Source organism: Polypterus senegalus, chromosome 6, assembly GCF_016835505.1.
Source record: "Polypterus senegalus isolate Bchr_013 chromosome 6, ASM1683550v1, whole genome shotgun sequence".
Classification (NCBI taxonomy): Eukaryota; Metazoa; Chordata; class Cladistia; order Polypteriformes; family Polypteridae; genus Polypterus; species Polypterus senegalus.
In genome coordinates this window covers 2,494,883-2,505,630 of record NC_053159.1, presented here as the reverse complement: position 1 = coordinate 2,505,630, position 10,748 = coordinate 2,494,883, and the positions used below count along the sequence as shown (strand labels likewise).

Genomic DNA, 10,748 nt, shown 5'->3' with positions numbered 1-10,748 from the left:
TATTTTGAAGTTGGGTTTATTCCTAGAGCAAACTGAACTTTATATTTTTAGTAAATTCTATCACTTGTGGATTTTTAACAAAAAAAAAATAAAAACAAAACAAAACTGTACAGTCGTCTTAAGACACACAAAAGAACCCAAAAGGAGTAGATAAATACAGAAGATATGAATATTACATGACAAAAGCAAACCAAAGATCCCATGCGCGGTGGACACTGTGCTAAGGAGGGCGGAGCCAAAGGCCACCAATCAGAGTGACAGTAAAACACAACTTGAGATCCCCGAGAGCCGATGAAGTCAACTCTTCGCAATCGGAAGATCTTTTCATTTGTGACAAAAATGCAAATTACATCAGCAGTTGTTTGTTTCTTTTCTTATAAAAAGGTTTTGTCGTTTGTAGTCGAGGCGAGCGACCGACACACGGTGCCCCCCTCGAAAGCCGCATGCCTGCACTAAATGAGAGCTGCTGTGAGAGCAGTCAGGGAGGGTCTTCTCCAATCAGTTACCGGTAAAAGTGGTCGAAGGAGACACAAAACCAAAAGGACGTCGAGAACGAGCGGCGAGCGAGACGCCGCGCTCCAGGTGGACGACTATTCCGTGGTTTTCTTTTCAGGCAGCAGTAAAAGAAGAAGAAGAAGAAGAAGAAGCTGCGCCATCGATTAGAGGACCCCTTTAACTGAGGATACGAGAATCAGCCACGGCACGGCAGACGACACGCAAACATGCAGGGCTTCTGCCAACGTACGGAAAAAACGAGAAACGGTCTCGGCGAGCCGGAAGAGACCAGTTTGCTGTTGTCGACACTGCAGAGCTGATTGTGAGTGGTGAATAAAAGTGAAAGAAAAATGAATTAGCAGCCAATACCGTCATGAAAGAGAAATTCCATTTGATAGGATAACCCTCCCCCCGGCACGGATGATCCCAACGTCCTAACATCGGCGATTAATGAGTCCGCAGTCCCGAGGTCCGAGGGAAGAAGAACTGCAGTCTCGTTCAGCGTTTATCTGCTCCGTTACCGGATTTGTCAAAAGGCCTCCATTTGACGCCTGTCCCCACGCGCTTGCGTTCCCTTTCTCTCTTCCTACAGACGGCCGCCCAACGCAAACTCCAACCCTCACCTCTTTTCCGGAAAATCGAAAGACACGAGTTGGGGCCGAGACACAGTCGGGCGACGTGAGTTTGCAGAAAGCGTAACAAAGAATTGGGGAAAGGATCATCTCTCTGGCAGCGAGTCTCTTACCGTCCATCGCTCTTGAGTTTTGTTGTCGTCGTGTGTGTTTATTTGTTCCTTCTTTTAACAGTCGGCGTATTTTAGATGGAAACGTAAAGAATCGGCAAAACATTCAGTTCAACGTTTGTGCCGCGGGTCGAAGGGATCTGGAGAAGCGCCATTCTCACTGATCGTGGGAGTCGGGAGGGAGAGGATGAGGAGACAGTGCATCGACTTACAGTACGCGCGATCGCAGGAGAGGAGAGGAAAACGCAAATAAACAAAGCGGCGCTTAAACCGTGGATTACTTGGCCATGGAACGCCTCCGTGTCCCACTAAAATGTTCACATTGTAGAGTTCAGACGAGGGGGTCCAAAAAGCCTCAACAGCCACCCACGTCACATTGTTCAGTGTCAGTTTAAATACGAGCTAAAGAACTCAAAATGCCCCCCCCCACTAGAAACGCGGAAAATGCCATAAATTAAACTGTACAACATTAAAGGAAAATGAAAGAAAAAAAAAAAATATATCAGACAAACAACAAAAAAACGAAAAGCGCGCCACACTTCGGACTGCACCTCGTCAGACCTGAAGGGTCCCGCCGGCCGGTCGCGCTCTTCATCCCAGCCGCGACGAGCGCAGTCTCTGCCATCTTTAGACCGCCTCCATACGTACGTTTGATTCGAGAACTTTGGACTCTTTTTCTCTCCCGTTTCGTTCAAGATTGTCAGCGAGATAAATCCATTCCAAGGCCTATTGAGGGTCGTCTCGTCTTTTCGTTTCTTTATTTTGCTCTTTAACAATACTTTAGAAAACGGGAGACTGAATTCAACCCGAATTTTACTCCGCCGTTTTTTTACGGTTCCGCGTCCACCTGATCTACCGTGCTATTTTCCAGTTTCGGACCTCCTCAGAACTCCTTAAGCATTTCAGTCTAAAAGCTTTTCTTGTTCTATATTAAAAACTCTAATAAAAAACACAGGAATTTAAAATACTCTGAACCAAACACGCACACACACAAAAAAAACCAAAAGAAAATAAGTAGCCTTAATTTACAGAAACACTAAAAGAACACGAAGCAATGAAACCAATTTACAACCAAATGAAGAAAATGAAAATTACCGAACAATCAGTAAAACGCGTCCTGTTTTTTCATTTTTTTTTTGGTTAGGTTATTGTATCCAAACGTCATCACGTGAGCGGTTTTTTCGCTCTGTTGAATTATCCAAAAACGTCATCACTGGGCCAGCCAAATGATCTTACAGTGTAAAGCAGAGCAGAGTCGACGAGGAGTCGGTAAGAAAACGGCGACAATCGACCTTAGAAAAGTTTCCACATTCGCGGCTGTTTTTCTCCACAGATATGATACAATTCAATATGCAGCTCTGTTCCCATCAGCCTTACTGGGAATGATGCACTTCACGTTTGTTGGTTGATTTGCTTTTTTTTTTTTTAAAAGATTTGCTGACTTCTAAGACACAAACTCAGCAGAAAAAACAAAAACAGAACAAAATGACATCTTTGATTCGTGTTAAGGCATCGCTAAACGGTCTACGCGGATAAACTGCAAGGATGCGCGGATCAGCAAATTCCTTTGCCAAACTGTTAATATTTTGTTCTTCTCATTCGGGCAACAAGCTACCTCGGGGAAACAATCCATGGGAAGAGACGCAGCGACAAAACGTTCAGTCTGAGCAGGTTAACACTAACAGAAGAAAATAATCAAAAATAAAAAGACGTCACGTAGGCCTGTCGTACATTCAACACCCCTGAAAAGAATGGGATTTCAAAATAAAGGGAAAACAAGACAGAAGAACACTGATTTCATGAAATGTACGCCTCTAACTACTTCAGCTGTGCAGATGTGAACACCGGAGCATAAAGGTCCCGCTCGAGGCACAGCTTTGATTCAGTCCCAGAATTCCCCTCTGCGCTAACTGTGGGTGGAGACGTCTGACGAGGAGCTGCTGTTGCTGTTGGTCGTCTGGGCGCGCTTGATGTACAAGTTTAAAAGTTTCATCTGCAAAACAAAAGGAGACACTTGGGTGAGAGACGCTCGTCTCGCCGCTATGAGTACATCAGGACCCTCGAGACGAGGACAGGCCATTCAGCCCAACGGAGCTCGCCAGTCCTCTCCACTTCATTCTCCTAAAATATCATCAAGTCGAGTCCTGAGGGTCCCTGAAGTCCACCACACTACTTGGTCACTTACTCCATGTGTCCATGCTTCCTAACATTTGTGTGACATTTCCCCGTCACAGGTTTCCAGCTGTGTCCCCCTGTTCTTAATGAACTCATTTTAAAGCCACCGTCTCGCTCCACTGGACTAACTCCCTTCATCATTCTAAACTCTTCAGTCAGGTCTCCTCTTCATCTCCTTAATGGGCGCCTCGTGTCGAGTGTCTGCCACTTACCCATGCAGTCAGCTTGACTGGGGGCTTTCTGGGACACTTGACACAATAAATGGCCTCAGAAAACCAATGAAAGGATGAATAGACGGGTCGCTTACTAACTGGGCCAGTCTTCATGAAATCAGCAGTAGCCCCCCGACTGACCACCTCCCATTTGCTTCATACAAGCTGAGAACACCAACATTGTGCCCAACGTGGCCTGGTCTGCCCCAGGAAATCTCACTACAGCGGGTGTTCGTTGACCGATGGTGCGACCCCGTGGCGCAGTGTCCATGTTCATTTGACTGTGGCCTCAAGCAGACTTATGGCAGAGTGCCGAGCTGTGATGTTCGAACTTCCCATAAGCCACTGCGGATGTGTTGTGTTGTATGGCCTTCTATCCAATGCGCTTACCATTTTCATTTACCCTTGTATATATTTTATATGTATCTCTATATAAATAAAATCCAATCTCTGTCTGTCTGTCCGCTTTTCACGAGAGAACTACCTCACAGATTTAGATCGGGATTTTTCTAGAATTTGCTCGAACATTCCAGTTGATTTTGCGACTTCTCTCATTGCACTAAGTATCATAGTTCGCTTGAGGTAACGATTTACTTGTGGAAACCCGAGAGAGACGCAGCAGGCTGAGGGGGGCGGGGCCAACATCCATTCAAGTCGCTCCGCCTCACGCCACGTGTTGGAGCGCACCTTGCCTCCATTTAGCTACTGATACCTATTTGTTCATCTACAGGGTGTTAAGGAGTAACGTTTCAGAGGGGCGTATCTTACATCTGCTTAGCTAGCGAACGAGAGAACGACTTAACGGATTTAGATCGGGTTTTTTTCTAGAATTTCCTTGAATATTCTGGTTGATTTTGCGACTTCTCTCATCACGCTAAGAATCATTGCAGGAGCGATATATTCACGCTAATCCGAGACAGGGGCTGCGGGCCAAGGGGAGAGGGGCGCATGACATCAGGAGTAGGGAGCCGGGCAGTGCCCTCCTCTCTGTCCTGTTTAACTTCTACACGGGCAGAGCTGCGGGGGGGGGCGGCTAGTATAATATAATTAAATATCTTAAGCCAATGTCTACTGAAGCCGTCAGATTCTTTAATAATATCATGATATGGATTGTTGGCTCAGCCCTGCTGGAAGCCATTTTCTAATACCTCCATGTGTGTCCTCCTGAACAGTCACCCTGTGTGCCAACTTTCAATCTACTGCCAGGGCCAGTCATGGGCAGACATGCAGCAGAATGTTAGAACATCAAAAAAAAGAGAGAGTCAAGTTTTTGGAGGTCCCATGTATGGCCTTTCTACTGTCCCACCTTCTGTAATTCTACACATGAAGCCCACCGGGAGCTGTCCGTGGCCAGGCTGAGTACTTTTATAATTAACTCTGACGGGTGACGACCAATGCCTTTCATTTTTAAAACAGTAAATTCACCACATGCTGCCTTCATCTAATGATTTATCTTTAGTAAAGGGAAAACTTGTACTTGTTTTGTAACACACGGCACACATGGCAGGGTGTAGCCAGTAAGGGTACTCGATGATGAGGGTGATCTTATCTAACCTAACAACAATGTGCTGGGGGGCACCTGAGGATCACCAAACTCACAAAGAACTGTTTTTCAAAGTGAGGGCTTGTGGGGGCAATGGCAGGGAGGCACCAGCAGTGGAAAAAGTGCCTGTTAGGGGCCGGTGGGAGCCAAAGCCGAGTGTGAGCACAGCAAGGGTCTTCAGGCGGGTACCACAGGGGGTAAAGAACATACTGGCGGTCTTAAGATGAAGTGTTTCCTGTCCCATATGCACATCAGTATCTGGGGGTGTTTATGATTCATGCCTTGGCACTGCCGCCTTCTATTTATTTTGCCGTTTTGTTTGGTCAGGGCCACTTCATTGGTTTGTGGAACCACCTGACAATTTCATCCAGCAGATCATGTGATGCTGTGCCAGGGCTGACATTACATGACGTCACAAGCACCATTTTGTGCATCAGCAGATGGAGCGCACACACTGCTGATCAGAGCCCCTTTGGAGTCCCTAGGATGGCGAGGCGGTGCCCCTCGGTGTCCATAGTCACTATTATTAGACTTTGAAGACCAGGGTGTCCCCTCAGTGTTCAGAGTGTGTGCCCCTTTGGTTACATAAACGGACGGTGCCCCTCTGTGTACATACCACAGACTTTATAAAGAGCCACACACCCCCCTTAACTTTCAGAAACGGTGCCCCCAATGGACTGACCGGCTCTCGCTGTAATCATCATTCAGAATTTTTTGGTGTGGGCATCCCGTGCCACCCTGTGAGTCCATTTGTAAATCTGCCAATCAACACACAGCATGCGCTGCCAATTTCTTGTCAACGTTTAGGGAAACACAAAAAAGAAAAAGAAGCAAAATGTGAACGTTTTGTTTTTAGCAAACACTTTGAAGGTGGGTCGCCGATCTGTCTGGGGGGCTGGCTGCCTGTGGCCGCTCCGGTTTGGGGTCTGTGCTTTTGATTCTGACCTTGCAGTGTTTCTACCGTCAGCTTCTTTTTGACGTTTGCTTCTGTTATGGCTTAGGAGACTTAAAAAAAAAAAAAACTGTTTTACTGCGGCCAACTGCTCCAGATGTGCTTCTGAATATCACCGATTCAGAATCCGTAGATATCTGCATGAAAAATTCCGACGTTTCCACGGCCATTTTCAATGATTTCATTTATTTTATTTTTCTGTGGGTGCCGTCATGCTGGTTAACCGCTGCCACATAGCGACGTCACACCATTATGGGACGTGGTACCAGAAGTCGTGTCAAATGACATCATCAGTGTGGCCACACAAAAGTCACCGTCGTAGACAACAGTGTGGCCAAGATGGTGGATTAACTCTCGAAATGGAGCGATGCCTGTGCCAGTTTTCTTTCATTATGGAACTCTGGCCAGAGTTTACTTCAGTTCTTGGAAACTTTAAAAATGTCCACTCCGGTGGACCCCCTAACCTCTGTCACTCGTGAGTCAGCAGGCGATGTGCTCAATGTCGTATATTTTCCTTGATTTTCAAATGTTTTTTGGTTATGATGTAAACTTTGTGTTGTTCATTTATTATTTGTGTTTTGTGTGTTTTCTTACTTTCCTTGTTTTGTGGATGGCCCCGCCCCCCACGCTGACCCCGCCCACTAGAGAGTCACGGATCGTGACGAGTGTTGCGGTTTGCAGTTTTTCTACGTACATCTCTTGGTTTTCTTGTTATGATGGATTTTGTTGCTTTGTCTTTGGATAACGAGTTGGACTTACTGACCTTGGGGGGCTTCATTGTTTGGTCTCCCCACCGTGTCTTTTTTTTATTTAATCTTTATAAATAATTTCTTTCTATAATCGTTTGCCTTGTCTTTCAAGCCAGAGGTTTTACGGTTCACCCTCACCCTTAAAAGGCATTTTTGTGCATTTTCAGCGTTTAAAGTAATATTTTTTTATAACTTCATCAGCCAGGTTCCCATTCTGGGCCTGTGCAGGCTTAAAGCCTGTGTGTCACATTTGGGGTAAGGCTGCCTGCTTGGAGGCCTTTCCCCCTTATTGTCACCTTGTGTGCTGCAATATGCAACAGTGAAGCCTAAAGGTCACAATAATGATCTTCCTTTTCCTGGATGATTGTGGCAGTGCATTGATTTTAAAATTGTTTTCCAATGGCCAAAAATGCCAATCAGCTGACCGCAAGTTAATTCGACAGTCAAAAGCAGACGTTGGTCTGTCAGGAATGAAGCCGCCTATTAGACCACATAGCACATCCTTGGCAGCTTTCAGGGTGGCATCAGACGCTTTGAGAGCAGCAGGTGTAACTGCTGAGAGGCACCTGAGTGATGGAGGTATGAATGGATTGCTTTTGGTTTTTTTTTTTGGTTCAGCTTCTTCTCTTTTGCGGCTTAACTCGATTTCCTCATTCCACCTCTCCCCAAAAACCTGGCAACAGGCATCCAAGTCCTTAAACGTGTCATGATGCTGTCTGTAAAAGGCCACAGAGTGCAACCACATCACACTTGTAGCACATGGGCACCTATCCTGTCTTTACGCCCAGGTGAACCATGCGTTCTTTAAAGGACAGAAACGGTGTCAAGCTAAGCCTGGCATGTCTGAGCTTTAACTTCATTAGCAATGGAGGAGCTGCTATCTGTGGCACTCACCTGTCCTTCAGTGTTCACGTGAATGCATTTCACAAACAGGACTCCTAACGTTTAACTCGGTGCTGTTGGCAAGTCTTCTGAGCCTTAGTGGCTTCTACAAAATTGAAATGGGCACACATGGAGGACGGGGCCAGGCAGATGAAGGAATGGTCACTGATGGCACAGGCAGTTGGCACTGACACCCTGAAGTAGCGGCACAGCACAGCATTACTCACGACAAGCAACATTTTACGGAAAAAAGATGAAAGAAACACGAGCTGAAGCCTGCGGCATCCCAAGTCACCCACTTGCGCACTTCAGAGCAGGTCATGTACCTGAAGCCAAGTGTGTTCGGACCTGGCCGGGACTTGGATGGGAGACCAACTAGAAAAAGCTGGAAGAGGAGTTGGCGAGACCAGCAGGGGGCGCTTAATCTGTGGATGCCCCAGGGCAGTGACATGGGGACACTGGGCTGTAAAAAAAATGAGACATACTCTCTGTGGTCATAAAAGGTCATATGTGGGGGTCTTTCGAAAGGAGGGGGGTGTCCCCTGATGTCCCAGCTAAATTGCATATCACATCTGGTCACCCTGTCTCTAACTGTCTCTCTCTCCCTCATTCATCGACTGCTAGCTAATGTGTGGTGAGCGCACTGGCACAAGAATGGCTGCCGTTGAGTCATCCAGGTGGATGCTGCACACGGGTACTCGCCGAGTGAGTCGTTAGAAAAGCGCTATACACATGGAATGAATTAAGTAATCGTTAAAGAATAAATGACCAAAAAAAGGATGAAAGATCATGAGAAGGATTTAGGAGTGACAGTGGACTTGTCACTGTCGACTTCCAGGCAGTGATCAGATGCCATTAAGAATGTCAGGTTATATAGCGCCTTGATGTGTGGAGCGCAAGTCACAGGAGGTGACGCTCAGGCTTTATAACACACTGGTGAGGCCTCATCTGGAGTCCTGGGTGCTACAAAAACGACACAGCAGCACAGGAGAAGGTCCAGAGAAGAGCGACAAGGCTGAGTTCAGGTCTTGGACAGCAGACAGGCTCGGGCAGATGTGTGGACGATGAAATTTACACACAGAATTACAGATAGGAAGTAATAATGTGAGGTCTGAATACACAATGGGAGGTCAGAAAATCGAGAGACCACCTTAGGAGAAGGATTTAGGAGTCGCAGTGGACAGTAAGCTATCGACTTCCAGATCGTGTTCAGAAGCCATTAAGAAGACTAACAGAATGTCAGGTTATATAGCGCCTTGATGTGTTGGGTTACAAGTCACAGGAGGTGACGCTCAGGCTTTATAACACACTGGGGAGGCCTCATCTGGAGTCCTGGGTGCTACAAAAAGGACACAGCAGCACAAGAGAAGGTCCAGAGAAGAGCGACTAGGCTGATTACGGGGGGCTACAGGGGATTAGTGATGAGGAAAGATTCAAAGAGCTGAGCCTTTACAGCGATGAAGAGGAGACACGAATGAAGTGCTTAAAATGATGAAGAGAATCAGTCCAGAGGATCGAGACGGTGACCTTAAAATGAGGTCATCAACAACACAAACGTTAGGGCAGCGAACCACAGACACTTACGAATAAGTGACCAAGTACTGTGACAAACAGTAGGACCTTAGGGACCACCAAAACTCGACTTGATGTTGCTTTGGAGGAGTTAAGTGGACAGGACTGGCAGGCTTTGGTGGGCTCATTCCAGATTGTTCTAATGTTCTAAAGTAGGGGTGTCCAACTCCAGTCCTGCTGGTCCTGGTGGGCTGCAGGTTTTCATTGTAATCATCTTCTTATTGAGTGACCAATTTTTGCCGCTGGTTCACTCGTTTTGCCTTCGTTTTAATTGACGTGACTCAGACCCCCTTAGTTGTTTCTTTTTCCTTAAAAGAGCAGCTGAGACACAAAACAAGGCACCACATGACCAGCTCACCTGAAAATAAAGAAAAGTGAGGGTCTCGGCCATGTTGGTCTGCTCAGGTCACCAAAACATCTCGACGGTGGTCTCAGAAAAAACAGAAAATCAACAGTCTGCTGTGGCAGAACCAGAGCAGCAAGTCCTGATACTCAATAACGGCTTTAATTGACAGTGAGAATCGACTTTTCATTAACAAACTGGCTGGAGTTTGCTGTTTCAATTTAGGTGGTCATCTGTCGGCTCGTTTCACGTCTCATTTCTGTTTAATGAAGAAACGAATCAATTCAGAGGACCGAATCCTTAAAAACGGGGCTATGAAAATGAAGGGAAAAGGAGTGAATTAGCAGTGAAAAGTGATTAGGAGAAGGTTGAGAATGAAAACCTGCGGCCACTGCGGCCCACCAGGACACCCCTAAAGGCTGCCAGTGACGCCTTTTTTTCCCCCGATGATGACAATCCTTAAATCGATTCCCACACAGTTCTTGGTCCTTACTGATGGCTCAGTGGTTAGAGCTGCTGCCACTGGGCACCCGGGTTCTTGTTTTAAATGCCAGCCTGCTCACGGTTTGACTGGAGGCGGCACATTCTCCTTGTGTCAGGTTGGGGGTTTCCAGGGGTATTCTGGTTACCTCCCACCACCCAAGGGGACACAGTGAATGTGTTAAGTGGTGAAGCTCTTATTGTGACAGTGGGTGTGCTGATGAGTGTGCCCTGCAATGGCCGGCTATTTCATCCGAGGTTTGCTGCTGCGCTGCCAGGCTTCAGCTCCTCGTGATGCTCTCATAACATTTCATGAAAAAGGTAACAGATTGCACATAAAGCAGCGTGGACGTTATTATACCTTGCTTCCCGTAAGTTGTGCAAGGTGAGGCTTGAGCTCTTCTCCAATTACTGAATAGATGGCCACCAAGCAAAACACGCTGGCCTTTCGAACGCTGCTCTCCGTATTGTCATAGCCCTAGAAGAGAAAGAGAAGGAACTGTTAGCATGAGCGGGGCGCACACACACACACACACACACACACACACGATAACATAAACTGGTGATGGCCTCATTACTGTGTTTATGCTAAACACACACACA

General features: G+C 46.6%; 1 protein-coding gene across 29 annotated transcripts in view; it reads right to left on the bottom strand.

The window, feature by feature from the left end:
* clasp1a (cytoplasmic linker associated protein 1a) overlaps positions 1-10,748 on the bottom strand; it is a 317,477-nt gene continuing 306,729 nt past the window's right edge. For all 29 annotated transcript variants that reach the window (XM_039755243.1, XM_039755255.1, XM_039755246.1 and 26 more), the window contains 2 exons: positions 10,507-10,623; positions 1-3,230 (listed from right to left, as the gene is read on the bottom strand). In XM_039755243.1, coding sequence (XP_039611177.1) covers positions 3,144-3,230; positions 10,507-10,623 — 204 coding nt within the window. In that variant the 3' untranslated portion in view covers positions 1-3,143. The remainder of the gene's footprint in view (positions 3,231-10,506; positions 10,624-10,748) is intronic.